Source organism: Salvia splendens, chromosome 21 (genome assembly GCF_004379255.2).
Source record: "Salvia splendens isolate huo1 chromosome 21, SspV2, whole genome shotgun sequence".
Taxonomy (NCBI): Eukaryota; Viridiplantae; Streptophyta; class Magnoliopsida; order Lamiales; family Lamiaceae; genus Salvia; species Salvia splendens.
Window position 1 is genome coordinate 230,323 of NC_056052.1, and position 26,385 is coordinate 256,707.

Consider the following 26,385-nt stretch of genomic DNA (forward strand, 5'->3'; position numbering starts at 1 on the left):
TATCTGAATTATAATATTTCAGTTTTTATAAAATATGCTTTGATCATGTGATATGTGAAAATATTGGAAATTGGTCAAGTGAAGAACAAAGGGGAACTGATGCCAACCAAATAAAATTAGGCAGATTTATAGTACCGTACTATACTCTTGAATTGATCGACGCAATCCATCTCCATTCTCCACCTAGATAAATACGTCCAATGATTATTAATTACTGAAAATTTCCTAGTACTACTCAAAAGTCAAAACACCAAAATATAGACTGAAAATTTTCCTTAAAGATGTCGTAAAATTAAGATTTGGGAGGACATATATAAGCAATGTCTTTTCCCGCACACAAAATACATTGCTTGAAATTTGATAATTTTCTTCGGAATTTGTTCGATTTAAACTAGTTAATTTGTTCTGAAACTCTTAAACGTGGCTAATCACAAAGAAATTAAATTAAATAATATGATAAATATATTTTGATTATATTTTGTATTGCTGAAACCTTGAACATAAATTTAAAGTCAAGGACTACAAAAATCCAATATTTTAGTAGTTTCTTTTTTTTCTTGCCACTCATGAGGCCATCCACAACGCTGTCTCTATACCGTCTCTTAAACCGTCTCTTAACTACTATTTGAGGGCCCCACTGTCCTTTTTTCCTCCATCTCTTAACTAAGAGACGGAACCTGCAACGCTCCGTCTCTTAACCGTCTCTATACCGTCTCTTAATTACTATTCATTCAATTTAATTTATAATTTTTTTTAAAACCCAATTCAATTTAAACAAACACACTTTATTAAAATTAAAACAATATTACAACTTAACATTAAAAAAAACGAAGACATAATTAAAATTCTAAAAAAATAAAAATGACATAATTTAATCTTCTCCGCCAAAGTTTTCCCAAATGTGCTCAATTAGATCCTCTTGGAGTTGGGTGTGGGCTCTAGAGTCGCGTGTCCTTGCCCGAATAGCCAACCGTTCTTGTATAGATGGATGCGCTCCACTTCGCGGCGGACTACTTGCGGTTGAGCTTCCGGGGGATTCGGGGTCGAACCAATTTCCGGCATCGGGTCCTTCGTCTCGGACAATCATGTTGTGCAAGATTATGCACGTATACATGATGTCGACCATGCTCTCCATGAACCACGAACGAGCCGGGGCTTTGATGATGTTGAAGCGAGCTTGGAGAACCCCAAACGCCCTCTCCACATCCTTGCGCGCAGCCTCCTGCTTCTGCGCAAAAAGAGCATGCTTTGGGTTCGCTGGCCTGCCGCACGTCTTCACGAAGGTCGGCCACTTCGGGTAGATGCCGTCGGCGAGATAGTACCCCATTTTATACCGCCGGTTGTTGGCGATGAAGTTGATGGCCGGCGCTTTACCATCCAAAACTTCGGTAAAGAGGTCGGACTGTTGGAGCACGTTTACGTCGTTGTTCGAGCCAGGGACCCCGAAGTACGCGTGCCAGATCCAAAGTCGGTAGTCGGCAACGGCCTCGAGTACAACGGTTGGGTGGGTGCCTTTGTGGCCGCTCGTGTAGGAACCCCTCCAAGCCACCGGGCAATTCTTCCATTGCCAGTGCATGCAATCGACACTGCCAAGCATCCCGGGGAATCCGTGCACTTGTTCGTGCAGGTTGAGGAGGAACTGACAATCCTCCGTGGTTGGCCTCCGGAGAAATTCGTCACTGAAGGCTGCCCGGACGCCTCTGCAGAAGTTGAGCAAGCACAAGCGCCCAGTGCTGTCTCCGATGTGCAGGTATTCGTCGAATATGTCGGCCGTTTGTCCAGTCGCAAGCTGCCGGATGGCTGCAGTACATTTCTGCAGCGTCGTGTGGCTGGGACGACCGACCGCGTCGAACCCTTCTCGGAAGAACTCCTCCCTGGCCGCCAAAGTATTCGCTATGTGGAGAAATAGCGGTTTCCGCATGCGGAAACGGCGACGGAAATAGGTATCTCCCCAAATCGGGTTATCGCAAAAGTAGTCGCGTACTAACCGTGCGGCGGCTTCCTCCCGGTTCCGATTGATGTACTTCCGGGAGCGTCGTGGGGGTGGTGCGGCTTCCTCCGCCTCTCGTCGTCGATCTTCTTCGAGTGATTGTTCCATTAATTGGCGCATTTGCTCAAAAGGATCCATTTGTTTGAGTTGATTGAAGATGGAAATCGGAGTGATAGAGAGGATTTGAGAGGAATAGATGTGTGTTTGTGTTTGAAATGAGTATGGAATAGAATTATTTATAGAGTAAAAAAATTAAAAATTTAAAAATGAAAATAAATATTTAACGGTAATATTACCGTTTGAAAAAAAAAAAAAATTTTTTATTAAAAATCGATTTTTTTTAAAAAAAAATGAATTATTGCGTCATCAGTGACGACGCCCACTCGCGGCCAGCGAGTGGGCGTCACGCACGCATGGGGACGTGCCACGTGTCCCTGGCGCGTGGCGAGACAGCTCGTCTCGTGTCTCTCCGAGACGAGCTACGCGACGAGACGGTCGCGAGCTGGAGACGAGATGGGCGCTGCAATGCGTCTCGCGGGGGTCTCGTCTCTCCGAGACGAGACGCGAGCCCGGCGCGAGACGCGTTGTGGATGGTCTGAGTGGTCCTCAGTTGGGAAATGTGTATTTTCTATTAATTATTTTTCTAAGATAATTCTACATGTGGTTGGTGATTAAATTGCAACTCTTTTTTTAAATAATGAGGAGCGATTAGGAATTCGATAGAAACAAAGGATGTGTCATTGCCTCTACCATATAATTTTTAAATATTTTGCTCAATTTTTTTAATACTATACATATACTTGTATTTATCTATGATGATTCTCAATTAATCTTTTGACAGCTCGAACACTCTTTTCTTTTTTTTTAATTCAAAATATTTTAAGTGATTGATAACATCAACGCTGTTATGTGTGCATGTTCAATGTCTTGGTTTATTAGTTATTGATAAGACAATTTATTACTAACTTTCTAATATATTTGATTAAAGGTTTTTTTTTTATATTTAGACGCGTGAGTTAGAGATACAAAAAATTTCAATGAAATTCGAACGTGTGACCTGTTTCAGCGTAAATGAATTTTAGCAAACACATGCATGTGTGTCACGATTCCGTCCCTTCATTCCAACTATATCTTCCAAAATGGAAATATTTACTTTTTGTAGGAATAGGTTTAGGTTTAGGTTTAGGTTTAGGTTTAGGTTTGGTTTCCCTTTGTTAGTAACGTAATTTTGGAATTAGGCCTCAATGAATTCAACCATGACACAACATCAACCTATATTTTAAAATTGCATCCGTGAAGTAGCATTTGTTTTGTAAAGTTGTCTTTAATTTGATGTTTGCACATACCTAATGACAAAAACAATTGATGCTCCTTTTCATATGATCTTTTCTTAAAGAATATCATAGGATATGTTCTCGATCTATTCATTAAAATTGACTACTTACTTTAGATTTAGAATTATGAAAATAGATTAGATTTGTTCCGCTTTACCGCGCACACCTTTAACCAGAAAAGTGTTGGGAATAATTGGCTAGCCGGACTTGAGGTCCGTTTCTGATCCCATTATGTGTGGATTGTGTTGTCCATGAAATTACTTTTTGCTTGTATAGACGTTAATAAGCTGACAAAATATTGCATGCCAATATGCCATACATATATACTACATTATTACTCATCGTTTTCCCTTTTCTTTCATTTATCTGATTTATTTATTTATTTGTTTGTTTGTTTCTTTGGCTATCTGATATCTCTCTTTATTCATTATCATCTGATACCTTTCTTCATTCCTAACTAATTAACTCGTGAATCTCAGATCGAAGGTGGCATTTAGATGGACAGTTGAACGAGGTGTAACTCCAAAAATAAATACACACATTGTTACTTCAACATCATATAAGGTAAGGTAACTCCAAAACATTCCTAGGATCCTCCCGATGCCGGCATTAATAGATTTAACCTTTTCGGGTCACTACAAAAAAACCATTAAGTGCTCGGTATAACTGAATATACCGAGCGTTTTAGGTGGTCACTATTTGCTTCGTCGGCATATTTGTCCCTCTACTTTCTGAGCACTTGAAGGTGCTCGGCAAACTGGTCAACACAACCATACGCGATCCTCCAAGTACCTCCCATATGGGTGATTTAAGTGTCAAAGCCTTTTTGTAACTATATATATACATTTATATAAAACCAAATTGTGGGTGATTTGTCAATAATGTCGGCCAAGATTAATAATTAAATAATTTTGATTTTTCTATTACTGCATGCTAGGAGCACATAAATAGGAGTATCAAACAAAAGCTCCCCAAAAACCGTTGACTTGCTCTACCAATAAAAATCATCAAGAAGAGAGATGGTTGTTGGTGAGATAGTGTTGAATTCCGGCTATAAGATGCCGGCGCTGGGATTCGGCACCGGCTGGCAACCATCTCCGCCGGCGCACGAGCTCACCGCCATCATCGTCGACGGCGGATACCGCCACATCGACACCGCCGCCATGTACAGCATGGATGCGGTGGAGCGCGGCCTCATCAAGAGCCGTTGTGAAGTCTTTGTTACGTCGAAGCTCAATGTGTTCGACACTCATCGAGATCTTGTGCTTCCTGCCCTCAAACAAACTCTATCCTCTTTCATATTTTACTTTCTCTTTCTCTTTTACTTTGCTCTCTTCACTTTAACTTTTAATACATCAATTTCTTAAATCTTGTGTCTAAAAGAAATGCATTAACTACCTTGGGACCTTGGGACGGAAGGACTATAAAAATCCAGTTTTAGTTAAAAAAAACAAGTCTTGCTTGTAATCTATTGAGACGTACTTCCACTTAATCAATAAAGTATGTTGTACTTTCGTGCTCTTTGTCAGCTAGTATAATGTTTGAAACAACATTCATTTTAACCTAAGGAAAATATAAAATTTGTACTGATTTGCAGTGATCTAAAGTTAGACTACGTGGATCTCTACCTTATACACTGGCCAATAAGAATGAAGCAAGATGCCAACGTGTCTAATCTAAAAGGAGAAGACTTGCTTCATTTTAATGTTAAAGAGGTTTGGGAGGCCATGGAAGAGTGTTGTAAGCTGGGATTAGCCAAGTCTATTGGTGATACGAGGGTACTCGTATCGGTCCCGGCAGCGCGAGGTCGCTGGAGAAGGGTTAGGTTCGTTCGCGGGATCCTCCCATCAAGCAGCTAGGGTTCTCGGTCAATTAGGGTTTGACGAGATGAACTTGCGGAAAATAAAGTACAATAAAAGATAAAGTAACGATAAAAGATAAACTGAATTGATATTTCTTGAATGAATAATATGAGGGTCTCCTACACATATTTATAATATACAGGGATACAATAATATCCTACCAAAATCTAGTAAATCAAATATAATAATATCCTAAGCAAAAGATATGGAGAATCAATAACTAACTATGGAAAAAATAAGATAAATCAATGCTAAATGAATAATAAGATATGGAGATAATTTAGGAATATGCTTGTATCAACTCCCCCACGGTTAAAATTCACCTTGTCCTCAAGGTGAAAACCACGACAAAACGAAGAGTGTCGCGACCAGAAGCTTTGGCGAGGTATCTCCTCCCGGATCAAACGCACACCGAACAGTAGAGCATCTCCCTTCATCACCTCCATCAAAAATCATCAAAGGATGACCATTGTGGTTGCCAAAATTCATCGTTAAAATGGGAAGCTTGTCCACGCGTCCCAGAATGCTCAAACACGATGTGTCCTTGCGCGGAGGAATCCACCGTGTATCACCGTCAAGCGATGTTGGTCGATGATTCGTTCTTGTAACATCACCATCAATTGGATTCGCGTCATCATTAAAACCTATATCATCCAAATTGTGAAATGTCTGTGGAACTCTACTCTTGCCGAGAGAACAACTAATGCAGTCGCGTTTCACACCCTTTAAATCCTCAATTTTATAGAACCGGGGAAAACAAGAAGTACAAAATGAGTGACCGATGTTGGAATAGTATTGGAGTCGCTCGACTGAGAGATCACGGCTAGTGGGAGTGGGTCATCGTCGTCGCCCTCATCTCCATTGATATTGCGGCTGCACGGAGGAGCTAGCGGGGAGTTTTGCGTTGGTGGCTGCTGCAGGCTGCCTGCGATGTCGGAGTTGATGTGAGGTTACACGGTGTAGGGTGCAGCTGAGTAGTGCGACGCTGAACGGAGGGGCTGGTGGACGCTGAACGCTGGGTCTGGTGGAGGACGCATTGCAGCGCTTGTTTGCATCCATCCGAGAAACCAATTGCTCGACAGTTGCAGTCAAGTGCTCAAGCTGTGAAACCAAGGCAGCCCACTGTAGGTTCGATTCCAAACTCGGCGTCACCGGATCACGTGCCACGCCGAGAGGCTCCATATGGCCGACACTGTTGTGAGGCGGTTGGTAGGGAGGCGATGGTGGCTGGAGGGGCTGGTAAGGCGACTGTGCCACGGTGTATAGCAGATGCCCGTCTGGTGGGTCAGGTTCGGGTCGCGGGTAGAACACCGAAGAGGGCCTTGGCACACTAATGGGAGGCGCTGGAATCGGGCACGCCGGGTCTGGATAGGAGTATCCAAATTGCACGTTCTGGCTCTGGAGGCACCAACACGATGTGGGGCTCGGCATGGGCAGTGGCGAGAGGAACGGTCTATTGAACTGGCGATGGACGTAGTCAGTGTAGATGTATGACATGATGGCGGAAATACCGAGGATGAGCTCTCAATGAAAGCACCAGATGATACGAGGGTACTCGTATCGGTCGCGGCAGCGCGAGGTCGCCGGAGAAGGGTTAGGTTTGTTCGCGGGATCCTCCCGTCAAGCAGCCTAGGGTTCTCGGTCAATTAGGGTTTGACGAGATGAACTTGTGGAAAATAAAGTACAATAAAAGATAAAGTAACAATAAAGGATAAACTGAATTGACATTTCTTGAATGAATAATATGAGGGTCTCCTACACATATTTATAATATGTGGGGATACAATAATATCCTACCAAAATCTAGTAAATCAAATATAATAATATTCTAAGCAAAAGATACGGAGAATCAATAATTAACTGTGGAAAAGATAAGATAAATCAATGCTAAATGAATAATAAGATATGGAGATAATTTAGGAATATGCTCGTATCAATTGGCGTCAGCAACTTCGGCTCTGTTAAACTCTCTAAGCTCTTGGAATTCGCCACCATTCCGCCCGCGGTCCATCACCCCCGAAAATCCTTTGATACTTTTACCGTCGACAATCTTGTCCGTTAGTATCATTGTTGGTGATTCTGCCACGTCCAATTAATTCGGTTATTCAACGGATATTGTTACCTACATGCCCATATTTTTTGTAGTGTTGTATAAATGTGTTACATCTAATTGTTCATTCATCATAGGTGGAGACGAATGTAGCATGGCAGCAACAAAAGTTGGTGAAGTTGTGCAAGGACAAGAACATTCATGTCGCGGCTTGGCCTCCTCTCGGAGCAAACGGTGCGCGTTCTGGGGCACCCTCGCGGTTATGGAAAGTCCTGTTCTCAAAGAAATTGCAGCTTCGAGAAACAAGACTGTGCCACAGGTGAGTTATCCCACATTGAAAATCAGTGTAAAAATAGATCAACTTAAATAACTAGCGAGTCAGTCAGTCCTTGTATCGTCTTTGACTTCCTACCTAGTTAACTCGTGAATCTCGAATTGAATACTAAGGTGGCATTGAGATGGATAATTGAGCAAGGCGTAACTCCAATAGTGAAGAGCTACAACAAGGAGATGATGAAGGCAAATCTTGAAATTTTCAACTGGGAACTAAGTGAGGAAGATATCTGCAAGATCCAAACGATTCCTCAAGCAAAAGCATTCAAAGGAGATAGATTTATTATTCAAGATCATGGGGATTACAACAGTGTTGAAGAACCTCTGGGACGGAGAACTTTAACCAAACATTGATCTTCTCTAACTCGAACATATTCCCATTCGAGCAATTCGATTTTCTTTGTCGTGCACCGAAACTCTTTTTAGCTCAAAATCAGCTGTGACTTTGGTTGCCTATACACACTCTCTTCTGCCATATGTATATTGTAACTATAGTACTAGTAGCTATTTGATCACTATAAAATAATTATTTGCAAAAAATGAAACCATGTCAACAAAATCTTAATAATTTTAGACATTACAAAAGCTAGCAATTAAATGATAAGAAAATGGTTAGCAAAGGGAAGAGGTTGGCTCAATTATAGCACAAAAGCATTCATTTTAACTACATTTTTCAAACCCCTTTTGCTACTTTACTAACACTAGAGATATTACCATACATTACAACATCACAACACTGGCAAATATCTAAACATTATGGCAATCTTTATTTGAACACAATCTCAAGCATCAAGGTTTCAACCAGCACAATCATCGCCATCGCCATTGCCGTCGCAGCACTCTTCTTCATTGGGAAAGAATACAAAGAATAATAATGAATAGGGAGTAATAAATGGAGGAGTTGAAGGTTGATGCCGACTGCCAGGAAGAATCACAGGCCAGCAGAGACCAACCCATGCAACGTAACGATACCGATCACGACATTATCGTCATTAATGACGGGCAAGAACTGCACCGGTGATGGTGGAGACTCCATCTTCTGCATTGCCTCCACAGCCATGGCTTCTGGGCCAATGGTCCTTGGCTTCCTGCAATAAACAGATAGGAGTTGTTGAACTTTCTCAATCAAAAATCAAGAAGAAACGGCATATATATGGTCCTGAGAATATATCTATCACTAGACGGTCAGGACGTCGCAGTTAATAAACCAACCTATCTTGCAATACAAAGTTGAAGTGCTTCTTATAAAGAAAGATGGGAGAAGTTAGAGACGGTTTCTATGCTTCAACGCGGCTTTGCCACATCAGCATGTCAGACTTTGGGAACTAGAAACCTTTTTCTTGAAAATCCAGTTTCTGTTAAACAGTGTGTAAGAGCCAGAAATTGCAAGAAGACTAACAGCAGCACTAGCCTGACCGCCTACCCCTTCTTCCTAGGCCTATTACCAAGTCACTCTCTTTGCCCTTCTGCCAGACATCTAATTTTAAATTCATCCAACAAATTCTAAATATCTCATGTAGGTTTCCAACAAATTCACCAAGCAAGACACAGAAATAACCATATTGGAATCAAACCGAGTTACCTAAATGGTCGAGGAATAAATATGACCAGAAACAGAGCATCATGATCCAAAATAGGTTCAGTTGATTAGGGAGTAACTCAGATAATTGTTTCACCAAGTGTATAGTTTTTATGAGAGTAATCATTAAACGTAGAAACCAACACCAAGATCTTAGTATTACAATAAATCATCAGTTTGCTTCACATAAATCAGGTTTTCGCCAAATCACACGAAAATATAAAACATCATTAGGGAAAGCAGTGGTAGGCTCTTAAAGGATAATATCAGCTTCCTCTAAGAATCTAAGTTTAAGGATCTTGTTAACTGCATGGATTATAATACACGTATACGGATTGGATTCTCAAAATGCACTTTGTCTTTATGTCAAAATCCAAGAGAAGATGCTTTACTTGCAAATGCAGCAACTTAAAAGGCATACACATGAGACAACACTATGGAATCAGGTGAGGAACGCACCTGCTACACGTCTCTCCCACAGTGAGCTTGAAGATCCCCTCGCCACTGGCTTTCAATGTGCGCCGCAAGTCACCATCAGTGAAAGTACCTAGTAGATGATACTCATCGTTTATAACAAGAAGGCACCCACAACCTTTACTGGTCAGCTCTACAAGCAGATCCATGATCAGATCTTGCTCCCTGCACACTGGAAGCTCGTCTTTCTTCTTCATAACATCCTTCACCTACAACCAAAAAGGACTCAAGATAACTTGGGAAATTCACCATTGCGCATGATACCACAGAGAAACAGAGACACAGATAAAAGATCCACCAAAAATGAATCTTCTTCCACCAGTTTTCATAGAAATCATACCCCAACAAACAGATCCCACCAACACTCCTGTAGCATTTATACAATTCTACTCAATTTTCTCCACAATCGAATCCTTATCAAACTAAACCCCAAATTAACAAATCACAGCCATTCAACAAGTGTACAAAGGTAAATCAATTCTCTCAGAATATAACATCTTCTTCACCACATTCATAACAAGCTTCAAAAGCACCGAATTTTCCCTCAAAATCAACATTACAAGCTCACACACAATCCACATAGTAAAAGAGAAGCAGACCAAAAGAAAATCACCTTAAAAATCAAGCTCTTCCCAATCCTCCCAGCAGGATGATTCGACGCATACTCCTCCTTGCTCAAATTCCTGGCCCCCATAAGCGCGATCGCCACCGTATCCCCAAAAACCATCTGGATCGCCGTCGACGTCACCGGCGCCAGATCGAAGGGGCACAATTCCCTCTCCAGCGGCAAATGCACATTCAAATCGCAGAGCCGCGTGAGTCCATTCGGCGTCACCGACGTCACCGAGATCAAATAAACCCTTTTCGCCTTGGCGCAAGGCACCAGCTTCAGCAGCTCCTCCGAATTCCCGCTCTTGCTGAACAAAACGAGCAAATCCACTGCCGACAGAATGCCGATATCGCCGTGGAGCGCGTCGACCGGGGACAGGAACGCCGATTTGATCCCGAGAGAGACCAGCGTCTGCGCGATTTTCTGCGCCACGAAGCCCGATTTCCCGACGCCGGAGAAGAAGATGGTGCCCTCAGCCTTCAATAGAGTCTCCGTGAATGCTAGGGTTTGGGATATGTCGAGATTCTGGAAGAAATGGTTGAGGTAATTTTGTTGGCATTTGAAGAGATTGAGCAAATGGGCATTGTCCAATTTCTGCGAAGATATGTTAATTTCTTGATCTTGCGGGTCGGTGAATGAGAGAGAAAGAGACCCCATTTTTTCCGGATTTCTTTCTCGAGTAATCTGCTGAATCTGTGATTGAACCAACAAATAAACGCGCGGAATTTTTAAGATGATTGCAGATTTGGCACTGATGCAACAAGCTACTGCTATTTATAGTATGATTTCTTACTACTTTGTTCAAGGTTTCAAGTGTTAATTTGGGAATTGCCTTAGGCCACCCGCAACGCGTCACGCGGGTGGCCCGTATTCCGTCACTAAAGAACGAGATGGCGGCGTGACGCATTGCAGCGCCCCGTCTCGTCCCCGGCCCTCTCCGCGTTCCGTCCCGCCGTGACGAACGCGCCGAGGCTACGCGGCTTGCTCCGGCGCCATGCGTGACGCCCATTCGCCGGCTAGCGAGTGGGCATCGTCACGCTGACGCAATAAATTATTTTTTTAAAATTCAAATTAAATAAAAATAAAAATGAAAAATGAAAAACGGTAATATTACCGTTATATTACCGTTTTTTCTTTTTTTTTTTTAATTTTTTTAATTTTTTTTACTATATAAATACTCCTAATTCATTCACATTTCACACAAATACACATCTATTCTTCCCAAATCATCTAATTTCCTCTCCAATTTTCATCTAACCTCTCATCACAAAATGTCCGGCGACGGAAACTCTGGCGGTGGCCGTGGCGGCTCCGGCGGGTTCGACATCAATGCGTTCGGCGACTGGAGGGCACGTACAATGTCCTAGGTAGTGGTTCCGATTCATCGACGCCGGGCACCCAGGGTTCGTCTACGCCGGGGGTACCAACCACCCCATTTTCATGTGGATGCATATGTCCGTCCCTCCGCCCCGAGGTATTCGCAGGGATTATCTCAGATTCGGGAGGATTATTCCGTTGAACCCACTCCGGAAGAAGGCCGAGGCGGTGGAGGAGTCCGAGGCGGAGGCGGACAAGGAGGAGGAGGATCTACCTCTGCATCCGTACAGCCCCAAAGAAACGTTGGCGGTGTACAACGCTTGGATCAGCGTCTCGTACGATCCCATCGTCGGGAATCAACAACCCCGGAAGTGCTTCTGGGAAAAGGCCACCGAGCCCTAGATTAAGCCAAAGGGGTCTGCAGCCGCACATATAAGATCATAGTAAATATTTTTAAGTAAAACATTTAGTTTGTGTTAAATCATAGAAAATTGACAAAAGTTCGTATATTTAAGTGTCAATATTTATACTAGATGAATCTACGGTGCGAAGATCATTTTGTAATATCCGAAAAAAAAAATATTTTGAATATTGTTTTTATTAAGGGATGTTTCTTTTTGTGAATATCTTGTTGTGGATATGATTTTATTTACCTAAGCAACATGTAATTGAAATAATTAATTAAGCTATGAATTAAAATCCTAATTAACAAATTAAACCTCTCTCTCCCTATTTTCGAAACCCCTCCCCCTCACCCCACTATTTTCTCAACCTCCCCACTCCCACATAACCGATACATTATCTCCTTTCCAATCACTCATCGGTTTCTCTCATCTCCCTCTCGCTTTTGTTCTCAACACCGGTAAGGTCTCTCTCTCTCTTCCTCCCTCTCGGTTCTCACCTTTCCCCCACTCACTCCCTCTCATTGATTTCTTGAATTCATCAAGGTATCACACTCTCGCGTACCGATTTGGAGTCGGAGTAGGGAAGGCTTTCGAACTACATTTGAACTCTTCGAGAAGGTAGTCCAAAACCCTATTTCCATACCCGAACCACATGCATTTAGGACGTTTTGAATGTTTTAAATGCTGAATAGGTTTTGTGATCATGTGTTTATGTTGAGTATGTTTTCGGTGGTGACTGACAGTGGGTTCCGACCCCTTTTTGACTGATCAAACGATCTCCTTTTGGTACGAAATTTTAACTGTGTAAACTTGGGTGTGTCTTCTGTGTGGTGTGTAAATTTCAGCTTCATTGGACGTCGGATGATTTTATAATGATTTTTGTAAGTAAACTGCGCAGTTCTGCGAGATGTACGTTTCTGGGTGATGTGTTTTTGTGCAATGGGTGTGAACCTGGGTGTTTTGATATTATGATGTATGTGGGTGTGTTTGGCCAAGGGATGGCTCGGAGGAATCAGCGTTTGGTTCGAGTGTTTTGTGTGTGTTGGCCGAGAGTTTTAGGGTTTGGCCTAGGGTGGTGTTGTGGAGAGTTTTGGAGGGTTGATCTCATGTTTTCGGGTGTGTTTTGGGATGTAGAATGTGTGTTGTGAATGTCGTATAAGGTTTGAGAATCGTTGGTTGGGGGAAAACTGGTGTGCACTTGATCGGGCCAGCGGCCGAGACGCCGAGCCAGATGCCGAGCCAGATGCCGAGACAGGTACCGAGCCAGTGCCGAGAGAGGTGCCGAGACGGGCGCCGAGCCAGATGCCGAGCCAGATGCCGAGACAGGTGCCGAGCCAGTGCCGAGAGAGGTGCCGAGATGGGTGCCGAGCCAGGGCCGAGCCAGACGCCGAGACATGTGCCGAGCCAGACGCCGAGACATGTGCCGAGCCAGGCGGCCGAGACGGTCGGCCGAGGTGCCGAGCCAGGCGGCCGAGACGGTCGGCCGAGGTGCCGAGCCAGGCCGAGACACCGAGCCTTTTCTGAACCTTTTCCGAGCCAAGTGAGCCGTTTGCACAAGGAGGGTATACCGGGAGTACGAGTGTTTCGGGTGTGTGTCGTGTGCGCGTCGTGGGTGCGTGGTATGCGTGTCGGGTGCGTGCGTGGTGTGTTTCGGACGTGTGTTTCTGTGTGCTTGACTTATAGGATGTTGTTAAGTGTGTGTATGTGTAACGTGCTAGATATTGAAGTCATCCACGTAGAAAACATGCATTGTTGACTAAGTCTCGTCTTCCCTGAGTCTAATCATGATTCTCATTTATCTTTCAAAAAGGGTGAACTTTTGCGAGGCAATTGTGGTTGAAGAAGGAAACTGTTTAAAAGCTAAGCAATTGAGGTGGGCTTTTCTACCCTACTATTTTGTGGGTTATCTTTAATACGGACGCTGTTCCGGAAATGTTTATGGAGATGAACTGTTTGTCTTGCCAACTGTTTTGTTTTGAAACCTATCTGAAGTGGTTTACCACATATGTTTAATCGAATTCGGGTCTGTTGGGCTGCGAACCCTCAGGCTAGTGTACACGAGATCGGGAGCCATCTGAGAGCAAGTTGGCCGGTCTAGTTGACCTGGGGTGTGGCCACGCCCCTTGTCACCCGTTGGATCAGATAGTGTATGATGGTGGGAATAAGGGTGGCAATATCTGAAAATGACTGCGCAGTCGAATTTATGAAATATGTTTTAGTGTACTTGGGTTATTTTCTTTACACTTAAAACCCCAAGGTTACACTGTTATGGCATGACAAACTATGATTTTGGCGTGTGTCCACTGAGTGCAATAAGTACTCAGCCCTGCGTGTTGTTTTCTTAATGTGCAGGTTGAGCGACGATGGGGATGACGGATGTTGAGCAATTAAAGTCAAAATTGTGTTTTTACTTTGCCTTTTGCATGGTGTCGTGTCGTCATACCCGGCATTATCTATCTCTTGGTCTGTTCCGCTGCTTTGTAATCCGATACAATGTTTTCATTTAAACTCTGTTTACTTTAACTTTAGAAATGTCGCTACCGTACATTGTTTTGAAGTGAACTTCCTCTAATTAAACGTTTTCGGGTCAAGTATTCTTGTTCTCCCCTTTCTTCCCCGCTTCTTTATTCCTCCCCTAGTCGCGGTCCACCGTACTTCCTATCCTTAGGAAATGCGGGCGTGACACATTTCCATAACGTTGTTCAATTATGGAGGTGTATTTGGAGTTAGTATCATAAAATTATATAAAAAGGGGAAAAGTGTGTGACAAATTAACATAAAATCCATGAGAAATCTATAAAAGATTGTCGGTCAGGCGACATAACAAATTAATAATTCCCAGTCGCATTATAGACATATAGTATCGTCGTAGGACCCAATATTATTTAATTTTGATCTATATAGATATGCTTGTTTAGTAATTGATGTGATGTTGGGTTCACTATTTAAGTGACATGGAATTCTGATTGGCAAAATATCCATATTTGAAGTTTCAACTTTACAAAACTACCACATGCTCAATTTGACCTTCTTGGAGATTTTCTACGTGAATATTGATGGGTTGGAAACATTGTTGAGGAATTTAACATGAACCCAATGGATTTTATCCATTGATTGGGTATGGGTTATATTAATAATGTACCTTTTGTAATTTTCACACGCGACTCCATGATCTTGTGCACAACCTCATGCATAGTTTGGTGGTCAATTTCAAACATTTGGTGAATTCAAGATCTTTTCAAAATAAACAAAAGTGCTCATCAATAAAAAAAAAGATATACATTTGGAACTACTATAAACTACTTTGCGTCTCATTATGGGCTGATTTTAATGGCCCATCAAAGTAAAGCCCATTTATAAAAGGCCAATAAATTTGTCACCACTCTGCTTGGCACCATCCATTGACGGCATACATACTCCTCACCGAGTTGAGCCGAAGCAAATTCCTAGTGAAATTCGTCACTATCCTGAATCCAGATTCCAATTTTGCGAATTCGGCTACTCATATTCTATTTTTAGATATTAATCGGCAACTCGTGTATGTATGCGCATTTGAATGAGGGGGAGATGATGAGCTAAGGGAATACGGCGGAGATACTTTTCCAGTAATTGAAATGGATTGATAATCTGATATCTACACACACGCTGTAAGACTGGATTGTGTTTGATATCACTACTGCTGCTGTTCTTCGTTTCCAGCAAATATGATTGTGTTTGATTGGACATGCTACGGCCGAAGACTGGATTTTTGGGGCATTTGCAGCTTATGCTGGACACGATGGTAAATTATTTTTAGGGCTTTCTTTATATTCTCGGAATAAATAATGGGAAAAGGTGTTGCTGGACATACATGTGTATTATTGTTTGATTTTTAATCAGGAAAGTAAGAACTGAAATAGCTGCATTGCTTCAATGGCCTTTTATCTTGTGGAGATTCGATGATTCAACGCAATATTAACTAAACCGACGGCATAATTGTAAAGAGAAGTTCGATTTATGGTGGATTATAGAGTAAATGTGTGTTTGTTGAGTAGTGCATGGTGTGGATTATAGGAGTGGATATGAATTGGAATGAATGTGTGAACTGAGAAGCTTGTGGTTTAGTAATCACTCCCATTTTGAAATAGTTATTGATGCTAAGCTCTTCATAGTTTGATTTACTCCAAAATTATTCGTGGTTACTAGGTTTCACATGGCTTTGTCTGAGCATATTGTGTTTCAAGTATCACAGCAACTTCAAAACAATTATTTGTTGCCAATCTTGTCATAATTTAATGCTTCACATTCTTGTATGTTCGTAAGGATTGAGGAAAATTTTACATCGTGTGTAGGTTTGCAGAGTCTCAAGTTAACTCTAGTCATCAATCATGTGGAAATAGCATAATGTGGCTGTACATTTGTATATAATGAACTCAATGCATGAACAGCATAATGCGGAGAATTCAAGGTTGATTTAAGATAGTTCTCCCTCCGTCCACGAAAAATAGGGTACTTTGTGAATGGCACGGGTTTTAATGTAGAATTGGTAAGGTAAGAGAGAACGGAAAAAAGTAAAAGAGAAGTAGTGTTAGTGGAATGTGAGGTCCATATTATTAGTAGGAGAGAAGGCAAAAAAGTAAGAGAAGTTGTTGAAAACTTTCCTTTTTTGAATATGCCCTATTGTTCATGGACAACCAAAAATGGTAAATATGCCCTATTTTTCGTGGACGGAGGGAGTACTATTTTCCAAAATTGTTGGGATATATTCTTATGGATTTTGATAGCTTCTCTTGAAATGAATCTGAAATAAAACATAAGATATCCCAATGAGTACTTTTTACGTTTTAAATTATGTTTTGGGACTTTAGGCTTGCTGAAATAAGTTATTGATAGACGATAGTACTATTATGTTAGAAAGCCTATATTCGTTTGGCTAGATATGTACTACTTTGTATGTCCTGTATAGTTTATTGTTTCCCTCAAAATGACAAAAATCTGCATATATGAGAGTACATAATTGTTAACATCTCCTATATTGCATAATTTGCATTAGAAGCCTAGATTCGTTCGGCTAGATATATTCCACTTCATTAGTTCATTTCCTCTGCACATAATTTATTGTTTGACATTGTAGTTGCTTTTTCAAAATGACAAAAATCTGCATATATAAATAAAAGCACATAATTGTTAACATCTCCTGTATTATAATGAAAGACTATTCCTTCCCTTATTATAATCGCAGCAAACCTATTGGTCCATATAATGACCCCTCATTTTATTCGTCCTTCCCTGTCTCTATTTGCGAGTAGTAATCAAGCTCTATTTTCTAAAAAAATTCACCTATATATTCTTGAGGAGTCATTCACAATTAAACATGAGATGCTTTAATTTGTGTTGGGGAGTTGTGGCTATGGCTAAACGTTTCAACGCGTTTCAGATTGACTCTCTCAAGCTGGCATTCGAGGAGTCAGAACACTTGACCAAGGATAGGAAGATGGATCTGGTGAGGGTCACAGGGCTGGATATGGAGCAGGTAACCAGCTGGTTTAACAGGAAAAGGGTGCGCAAACGAGCAAACCTGTCAATCTTGAAGCTGGAAAGGATCAATGCTGAGCTCAAGCAGTTGCTCCAGCAGCGCCATGAGCGAGAAACCAGGCTCGTGAAGGAGCTCGAGGAGAGGAAAATGAGGGAAGCCCAGCTTCAAGATGAAAATCTGCGCCTCAAATGCAGGATTGCTGCAATAATTCCACAGTTTGATCCCACGGTGGATTTTGCTCACGCCTATCCATAGCTGAGGGCGGATTTTTTCGCCTTCAAAGAGCTCTTTTATTTCATTTATAGAACTAATACTGCATTTAGTTAATGTATTGTCTTTCTTATCTTATCTTATTCTTTACAAGGTAAAGGTTAGGTAAGTTCAAATAAAACTCGTGTAACATAACTTAGCAGCGTCGGAGCGATGACACCAAAGCCATATATAGTTATAGTAGCCTCGGCAAAACGTGAAAAACACAAGAAAAACTTTGTATTCTACAAAACATACACAATTACATAAAACAAATGCAAAGTCCAAAATCTATTCACTTGACTTTTATTTATCGTCGTTTATAAAAGGAGACCCGATGCTTTCCAACTTCCAAGAATCCAGCCTCTTAAAGATAAAAGCTATTATCATGGAACTTATCAAAATATAATGAAATAAGCTAAGAATCCTAAGATATTTGTGATTATGTATTCATACATGAGTATGATATAAATAGAGGGCGCAGAATCAAATATCTTAGGATTTCATTTTAGATTGTCGTAGAGGAGGACTAATCATGATTAAGTCTTTCCCCCCACAAAATGGGCTAATGATTATGCCAACGCACATTTTCCAACTCAAAAAGTATACAATTTAAATAGTACTAGTTCATAAAACATACACCTAGACTATCGCTGGCCCATTTGCACACTATATCTATCATTATCATGAATCATTCATCTTATTGGAATATAGTTCCCACTTGAGCCCAATCTTCAGCCAATTATACTTGAGAAGAAAAATCCAAAAGTAATATAGTAAAATTAAATTATTCACACAATCTTAGTATTTTTTCTTTTAGCTTAGTCCAAATTAGAATGTATAGAAATTTAATGCGATAGACCATTTAATATAGTAGTAAGTTAGTAACCTATCCTATGACTTTACATTTATGTTGTCTATATGTGTATGTATTTTCTTGTTTGTTTTGTAAATGAACACGATGCAATTTTAATGATCTATTCACTAAACTATATATAGAGAAAAATTCATGTTTTAATACACACATATTAAACCTCATGATATATATGCCTCCCGCCTCTCGTCGGCCGTGTCTGGATCGCGCATCTCACAGCCCGCCCCTATACCGCCATCCATGACCACTGGTTCCCACGAAGTCTTGAGGGCGAACCTAGATGTACAGTTGATAAAACAACTGCAAGACAACTGCCGTTTCTACGAGACCGCAACCGACCCGATCACCAAGGGTATATACTACAAGCTCATGTGTCGGATCCAGAATCAGCTGGGGTTGTCCGAGGATGCGGCGGGCCGGGGGGGGGGGGGGGAGCGGCAGCGGGGGAGGCGGCGGAGAAGAGGAGGAGGAATCCGATTCCGCCACCGAGTACACGGTGGCTGTGTTTTTATTTTGTAATTTTTTTAAATGTTCGTTGTATAATTTTCTTGGTTCCATAATACAACGAATATTTAGTCCCAATACTTTTTTTACATTTCAGTAATACCTCGGTTTCTAATTATTTACATTCCGATAATTTTAATTACAATGGATTTAAAATAAACGAAAATGGAATAAAATGAAAAGTGGCTAAAAAAGTGGCGGGGCTATTGGAAGTGTTCGGCTAGCTGCGGACACTTTTTTTTGTAGGCGCAGACAAATAAACTGAGGCCGTAGACAAAAAAGTGGCGGGGCTATTGGAAGTGCCCGGCTTACCGTGGACACCGTGAAGGTATTTAAAGTTTTTCAATTTTGCGAATATTATTTTGTTATCCAATCACACCTCATGGTCAGAAATGTTGCAGGGCTTGTTAATTTTATTAATAAATATTTTATATATTTAATTTCCGACATAACAAGAAGATGCCCCACAGATTATGATTTTTATATTCGGATTAACATATTCCTGATAGTTTTGCTTGCTTACAAAAAGTGAAGAAGAGTTTCAAATTTTGTTTACTAAGATTTCTAAATAAGTTTGGGCGATGGATTCAATAGCACCGTTGTTGGCTTCACGAATAGCATCTCGTCGATCTGTAAGCTTCTTTTGCCTCTCATTTCAATCTTAATTCGAATGCTCCCCCATTTCGTTGGGACAATCATTCCCATTTCGCGGAAGTGTTCGTGCTTTCTAGGGTTTCGTTAAAGCGCAGAGCTTTATGAATTATCGTTCAGGTTTTTTCGCTTAATCCCTAGGAAATTTACTACTATTGCGAATGTTGATGGGATTTGCGTATTGGGATCTATGAAAAGGCCATCTTTGATATTTATTTGCGATTGTATTCTTAGCTCTGCTTTTAGGATTGTGTTTTAGTTTGAATTTCTCCCTTTTTGGTTTTGGTTTTGCTTTTGTAAGTTTTGGTATCGTGAAAAATGTCGCCTTTGATATTTTTATACATCTGTTCTTAGCTCTGCTTTTAGAAGTGTGGGCTTAGTTTGAATTTCCCCTTTTTTTGTTTTGCTTTTGTAGGTTTTTGGCTGCAAGCATATGATGAAAATATGAAAAGTCTGCAGTTGGTTTTCTTTTGCTTATCTCTTTCTAAGGGTAGGGAGCTGAAGGTTCGGTTGAATAACAGGTTTATGCTTTATTTGTTTTTCTCATTTTTCCAGGTTTAGGCTAGTGGTGTTTCGAGTACTTGGTGCGGAGTGCTCGAAGTGTGTATTATCGAATGGCTGATTCGGGTTCAGTAGATGTTATACTGGAGTTTCTGAAAAAGAATAAATTTACAAAGGCAGAGGCTGCATTGCGGAGCGAATTGGGTAATAGGCCTGACTTGAATGAGCTTCTTCAAAAGCTTATGCTTGATGATAAGGAGTCGAGTGGATCAGGTAAAGAAGTAAATATGGCTGTTTCAGGAGAAGAAGATAAAAACACAAAAAGTGCTAGACATGGCGTGGAAAGTCTTAAGGGTTCATTTGCCTTGAGTACTGTTGACTCATCTAAGGAGCTGATTGTGAAAGAGGTAGATAGCGGAACCGGAAGAAATGAGTTGGATAAAAAGTGGAAAAATGCTGGCACTACTAAAAAGCAGAGCAAGGCTGGTGAGAATATTGCAGCAAGTGAGAAGAACTTTGTCTTCTCCAATGGTTTGGATGATACTGTGCTTGATTTATATTCGTGGAAGTACGGTACAAGCAATGGTCCAGTTACTCCGTACCAGAATGATGGTGGCAGTGCCGGTGAGAACAATTTTTCGGGATTCCAGGTTCCTGGAAAAGCAAAGATGAATTCAGCTGAGACTCTTGAAAGTGGTCAAGTTCACCACAAATCTGGTGATGATGCCAGTGTTTCTGGTGAAAAGAGAATTACTTGGCCTGGTATTAGCACAGATTTGACATATGAGAAGAAGAGTGATAATAAGGTAGTGGATCAACAAAGACTGCCAAACATCACATGCTCAAATGATGATCTCGTTGATAATCTCTGGTCCAGAAGCGATGTATCTGGTCAACCTTCATCAGAGCCCCAGAAAGAGTGTCATGTGAAAACTGTTTTCCCATCTTCCAGTGGAGATACTTCTACAAGTTATGACAGAGCTATTGCTGTTGTTGATCAACAGGAAGGTAAAAGGAAAGCAGAAGTCAATAACATTAGAGCAGCAATAAAGGAGCAAGTAGATGAGGTGGGTAGAGCTCTTTTCTTTGGGAAGAACCACGGAGCTGAGCCCAAAGAATTCGGTCCATTAGAATTTAATTTTGCACCCGAGAACCAAAGGGAAGAGTTACCAAGGCTACCACCTGTGAGACTCAAGACAGAAGACAAGCCTTTCAATATTCACTGGGAGGAGAAATATGAACGTGATGCACCGAAGATCTTGGATGCCGACAATGCTTTTCTTATTGGGTCATTTCTGGATGTACCTATTGGCCAAGAGATCAGTGCAACAGGTTTTCCCAAATACTTCTAGAATATTTTCTTTCCCACCATGCGAACTATGCTCACAAGTCACTACCATGCTTATATAAGTGTAAACAAGAACGTCGTGGAATTTCTCAAATTGATTATATATGCTAATATGTTTTAATTGGGAATTTACTTGAGAGCACAATTTGATTTTCTTAATCTCATTCTACATATTTTCTTCCTTTGGTAGCCTTGCTATATTTAGGTTCTAAAATAGAGGGGAGAGCTCGAACTATCTGACATTTCTGTCTCTTAGCTGTGTAGAGAAGAACACGGACTATGTGAAATATGGATGATCTTTTCTGCAGTCTCCTTCAATTTTCAATTTGTTTCTTCACTAGATTTCTTTACAATGATTTCTCCTTTTATCCTTCCCGTCAACAACCACATTGTTGGCGAGGCAGCATTTTTATATACATCAACTCTCTCTCCCTATCCTTCCCTAAGAAATTTATTTATTTTGACTGCTGTCTGTTTACTTATTGCATTTCTATTTGGATAATGATGATTCATAGGAAAGAGGCTAGGAGGAGGCAATTGGCTATCTGTGAGTCAGGGTATCACTGAGGATACTTCTGACCTGGTTTCTGGTTTTGCAACTATCGGTGATGGAATGAGTGAATCCATAGACTACCCTAATGAATATTGGGACTCTGATGAATATGAAGATGACGATGATGTTGGCTATATGAGACAACCCATTGAAGATGAGACCTGGTTTCTGGCTCATGAAATCGACTACCCAAGTGACAATGAGAAGGGGACTGGACATGGGAGTGTTCCAGACACTCAAGAACGGAGTCAGCACAAAAATGATGAAGATGACCAGTCATTTACTGAGGAGGATTCTTACTTCTCTGGGGAAAGGTATATCCAGTCGAAAACCGTTAATGCTATTGTGCCTGCAGATGACCATGATGGGCTGTCAGCTACTGAAATTTACAGGAGAGACAGAGATAGTGATATGATTAGGCAATATGGTGGGCAGTTGATGGACGAGGAGGAGCTCAAGTTGATGCGTTCAGAACCTGTTTGGCAGGGGTTTGTGTCTCAGACAAATGAACTCATTATGTTAGGGGATGGAAAAGCTATGAATGAACTGGGAAGGCTGCAACTAGATATCTGCATGGATGATAATCAACACGGTTCAGTTAGATCTATTGGTGTAGGAATCAACAGTGATGCTGCTGATATAGGCAGTGAAGTACGAGAAAGTTTGGTTGGAGACAGCAGTGAAGGTGATGTAGAATACTTTCAGTATCATGATGTTGGTGTTCAAGGGCCTAGACACTCACAACATGACTTGGATAAGAATGCTGGTGAGAGATCTAAAAAAGTTCATAATAGATCAAAGACTCATAATACTGAGAAACATATGATGAGTAATGACAAGAATTCGTATGCAATAGCAAAGTTAGATGGAGGTTTCTCATTTCCTCCTCCTAGAGATGGACAAGTGGTGCAAAAAAGCTCAGGCAAAGCTTTGTGGTCAAACCAGAATAAGACCATTTTGGGCGATGAAGCTTATGATCATGGCATGGCGAATGACAACATGCTTGCATCATGGAGGCCGAAAAGCAACGACTCCTCACCAACTAAGAGTTCAAGGGATGAACATGCTAATGCTGGGGAATCAGCAAATTCAAGTCCGTCATCTCTTTCTAATTATGGCTACATTGATAGGGAACTTGTAAAGAAAGAACAAGATATGAAAACAACAGGCATAACAGAAGAGGATCCAGTTGAGGCCCTCGAGGATGAGGAAGCTGCTGCTGTTCAAGAGCAGGTGAAGCAAATCAAAGCACAAGAGGAGGAATTTGAGACCTTCAATTTGAAAATTGTCCACAGAAAAAACAGGCATGTACCTTGTCCATCTTTTTTTCACAGCATCCTGTGAATAGTCCTTGTTTTGGTTTAGAAGTTTGTGATACTTCTATGGGACTGTGGTTGTAATGACTGATTTTATATAACCTCCACTCTTTTTTACTTTACTACTTCTGTCTGTGGTGTTACTATTAGAAACGATTTCTCAATTGTGCTTCTGTTTTTTGTGTTTAGGACCGGCTTTGAGGAGGACAAGAATTTTCATGTTGTTTTGAACTCAGTCATTGCTGGTCGTTATCATGTCACTGAGTATCTTGGATCAGCTGCATTCAGCAAAGCTATTCAGGCACATGATCTGCATACTGGCATGGATGTATGCGTGAAAATTATAAAGAACAACAAAGATTTTTTTGATCAGAGCCTTGATGAAATAAAGCTGCTCAAGTATGTAAATAAACATGATCCTGGTGACAAGTACCATCTTCTTCGGTTGTATGATTACTTCTACTATCGCGTAAGTAAGCAATTCTTCCATCTGTTTGATTGACGTAGATTGTTCAGCAGTAACTGTTAGCACTTGGCTTGACTCTTCATGGCTAGCTTCTCATTTATGTGCATTGCTTTAGACAACCTTGTCTTAATCTTATCATCATATGAAGGCTATATCAACAGATTCAACACTATACATAACATGATTGAATGAAATACAATTTTTATAATTAAGCTCATAATTTATTTATGAATTATGGCAAGCTACTATCAATCTCTTTTGGATACTAACTGCTGAGAGTTGATGTGAGTATTGCAAGCTTGTGATCATCAATCATAATATGCCTGTGAGTGAAAAGGGACACTACTGACTGTTATTCATATATGCAGGAGCATCTATTGATTGTATGTGAATTGCTCAAAGCAAACCTATATGAGTTCCACAAGTTTAACCGGGAATCTGGAGGAGAAGTGTACTTTACAATGCCAAGACTACAGGTCTTGTCCAAAATTTATTGTCTGCTTGCTTATATAGTATTTGTTGCTGACTATAATTTTGATTGCTGCAGTCAATCACGATTCAATGTTTGGAAGCTCTTCAATTCTTACACAGTCTTGGCCTCATTCATTGTGACCTGAAGCCTGAAAATATCTTGGTCAAAAGCTACAGTAGATGTGAGGTTAAGGTTATCGATCTAGGAAGCAGTTGCTTTGAGACCGACCATCTCTGTTCTTATGTTCAGTCTAGGTCATACCGGGCCCCAGAGGTCATTTTGGGACTTCCATATGGAAAAAAGATTGATATTTGGTCCCTTGGTTGCATCTTGGCAGAACTATGCACATGCAATGTAAGTTATGCTGTTATTTTTTTCTATAATTGAATTACACTGCCATTCAATATAGGCTTCTATATTTTGTCGTTTCTTTGATGATATTATCTGTTCCTTTATAGGTACTCTTTCAAAATGATTCTCCTGCCACCTTACTTGCTCGAGTTATCGGAATCATAGGCTCTATTGAGCAAGGAATGCTTGCCAAAGGACGTGACACATACAAATATTTCACCAAAAATCACATGCTTTACGAAAGGAGCCAGGTACCTCATGTTACTCTCCCCCTTATGCATGTTTAACGTTCTAGTGATTGCATGATAAAACAAGGATGGTTCGTGGCCTTAGAACAACCGTTTTTCTCAGTCTCACTTAACAAATAATAATGTGATGGCATTACCACTAAATGCAAAATTCCAACTTTCTCCACTTAGATGCATCCACAGCTAACATATCTTGCTTTACTACTCTACGGGTGCATTCTCTCTGGTCGTAAATTTACAACCAAAGAGAACGCGCCCTACATATAAATTGTGTACATGCAGAAAATGATGTATTACTTCCTCTCTTCTCCTCAGGATAGTAACAGACTTGAATACCTGATACCCAAAAAGTCATCCTTGAGACATAGATTGCCAATGGGGGACCAAGGCTTCATCGACTTCGTTGCTCATCTGCTAGAAGTGAACCCAGACAAGAGACCTTCTGCATCCGAGGCTCTGAAACACCCTTGGTTACAGTACCCTTATGAACCCATCTCATCATGAGAAAGAAGGATAGTCTTTGATCCGACCTGTCTTCACTGCCCGTTGATCTGCAAATCAGTCTTCAATGCGGCTGTATTGTTGGAGCGCCTGCACAAAATCGGAAGGTGTGATTGGTTTTAACAGATGATCGAATCTTCCTTACCCATTTCCAAAAATTGTATCTTTATTATTACAAAACAGAATCTTCCTCTGTTTTTTTTTGGGGCCTTTGCATTTTGTACTGGTGGGCAGGAAAGGAAGTGATCACTCTTGTTGTAAATGATGTGTGGTAATTCTTTTAGGTGATTTAGTTATAATAGCTTGTGAAAATTAGTATCTTGTCCAATTTTGGTTGTACTCGCTTTCATTAATTTTCGATATTAACTCAATCTTCTCATATTCAATTTTCTTTCTTTTTTATGATTCTTGATCATATAGGTGCATAAATTTGATTGTTTTCGTTTTTTTTTTCAGTCCTTGATCTCATATTGGATTTATTTTATTGTTGCTTTTATTTGGATTCGCTAATTTTTCTTTCATAAAAAGTTTAATGAAAGAAGATGAATATTTTTGCATTTTGATTAATATCTACTGTATTAACACTTGTCACCCTAGTTATTTACGTACTAAACGAAATATAAAATCAATGGCAAAATGACACCAAAGTCCAAACACACCGGATGAGACGTGTTTGTATGACTTTCGCTTTGTTTCCTTTAATATTAATTGACTTTAATTACAAAATAGACATGCATGTTGAATAAATAAAGCTGGAATGGTGCATGGTTTAGTCAACACCATTTAATAATCGTCCCAGTTATACAATTAGATTGAAATTTTCACAATAAAACTCATTCGAAAATAAGTTACTTGTATAATAAACATTTTACATTAAACCATC

General features: G+C 40.6%; 5 protein-coding genes across 10 annotated transcripts; 4 read left to right on the plus strand and 1 right to left on the minus strand.

The window, feature by feature from the left end:
• The first annotated feature begins 3,352 nt into the window (after window positions 1-3,352).
• Window positions 3,353-8,038, plus strand: LOC121783483 (probable NAD(P)H-dependent oxidoreductase 1). Of its 3 annotated transcripts, none has more exons than XM_042181573.1 (4): window positions 3,353-3,536; window positions 3,804-3,893; window positions 7,374-7,555; window positions 7,684-8,038. In XM_042181573.1, exons 3-4 carry the CDS (start codon window positions 7,391-7,393, stop codon window positions 7,921-7,923), a joined length of 405 nt encoding a protein of 134 aa, XP_042037507.1. In that variant the 5' UTR covers window positions 3,353-3,536; window positions 3,804-3,893; window positions 7,374-7,390; the 3' UTR covers window positions 7,924-8,038. The 3 variants fall into 3 exon arrangements, with proteins under 3 accessions (XP_042037507.1, XP_042037505.1, XP_042037506.1); XM_042181571.1 differs by having other exon boundaries at window positions 3,804-3,888; XM_042181572.1 differs by lacking the exon at window positions 3,353-3,536 and having other exon boundaries at window positions 3,612-3,888.
• LOC121785212 (protein REDOX 2-like) lies at window positions 4,344-5,183 on the plus strand. The gene is made up of 2 exons (XM_042183597.1): window positions 4,344-4,564; window positions 4,922-5,183. The coding sequence occupies exons 1-2, from the start codon at window positions 4,344-4,346 to the stop codon at window positions 5,181-5,183; spliced, it is 483 nt and encodes a 160-aa protein (XP_042039531.1).
• A 71-nt stretch (window positions 8,039-8,109) lies between the features above and the next one.
• On the minus strand, window positions 8,110-10,996 carry LOC121783482 (probable arabinose 5-phosphate isomerase). The gene is made up of 3 exons (XM_042181570.1): window positions 10,236-10,996; window positions 9,608-9,831; window positions 8,110-8,657 (listed from the first exon to the last, which is right to left on the minus strand). Exons 1-3 carry the CDS (start codon window positions 10,887-10,889, stop codon window positions 8,501-8,503), a joined length of 1,035 nt encoding a protein of 344 aa, XP_042037504.1. The 5' UTR covers window positions 10,890-10,996; the 3' UTR covers window positions 8,110-8,500.
• A 4,358-nt stretch (window positions 10,997-15,354) lies between these two features.
• Window positions 15,355-17,816, plus strand: LOC121783498. The gene is made up of 2 exons (XM_042181589.1): window positions 15,355-15,734; window positions 17,370-17,816. Exons 1-2 carry the CDS (start codon window positions 15,678-15,680, stop codon window positions 17,721-17,723), a joined length of 411 nt encoding a protein of 136 aa, XP_042037523.1. The 5' UTR covers window positions 15,355-15,677; the 3' UTR covers window positions 17,724-17,816.
• A 1,766-nt stretch (window positions 17,817-19,582) lies between these two features.
• LOC121784641 lies at window positions 19,583-25,888 on the plus strand. 4 transcript variants are annotated; one of them, XM_042182827.1, is made up of 9 exons: window positions 19,592-19,727; window positions 20,162-20,204; window positions 20,302-21,579; window positions 22,111-23,452; window positions 23,654-23,933; window positions 24,299-24,406; window positions 24,478-24,756; window positions 24,861-25,004; window positions 25,317-25,888. In XM_042182827.1, the coding sequence occupies exons 3-9, from the start codon at window positions 20,361-20,363 to the stop codon at window positions 25,503-25,505; spliced, it is 3,561 nt and encodes a 1,186-aa protein (XP_042038761.1). In that variant the 5' UTR covers window positions 19,592-19,727; window positions 20,162-20,204; window positions 20,302-20,360; the 3' UTR covers window positions 25,506-25,888. The 4 variants fall into 4 exon arrangements, 3 of the variants coding, with proteins under 3 accessions (XP_042038762.1, XP_042038761.1, XP_042038760.1); XM_042182826.1 differs by having other exon boundaries at window positions 20,162-20,197; XM_042182828.1 differs by lacking the exon at window positions 20,162-20,204 and having other exon boundaries at window positions 19,583-19,727.
• The last annotated feature ends 497 nt before the right edge of the window (window positions 25,889-26,385 follow it).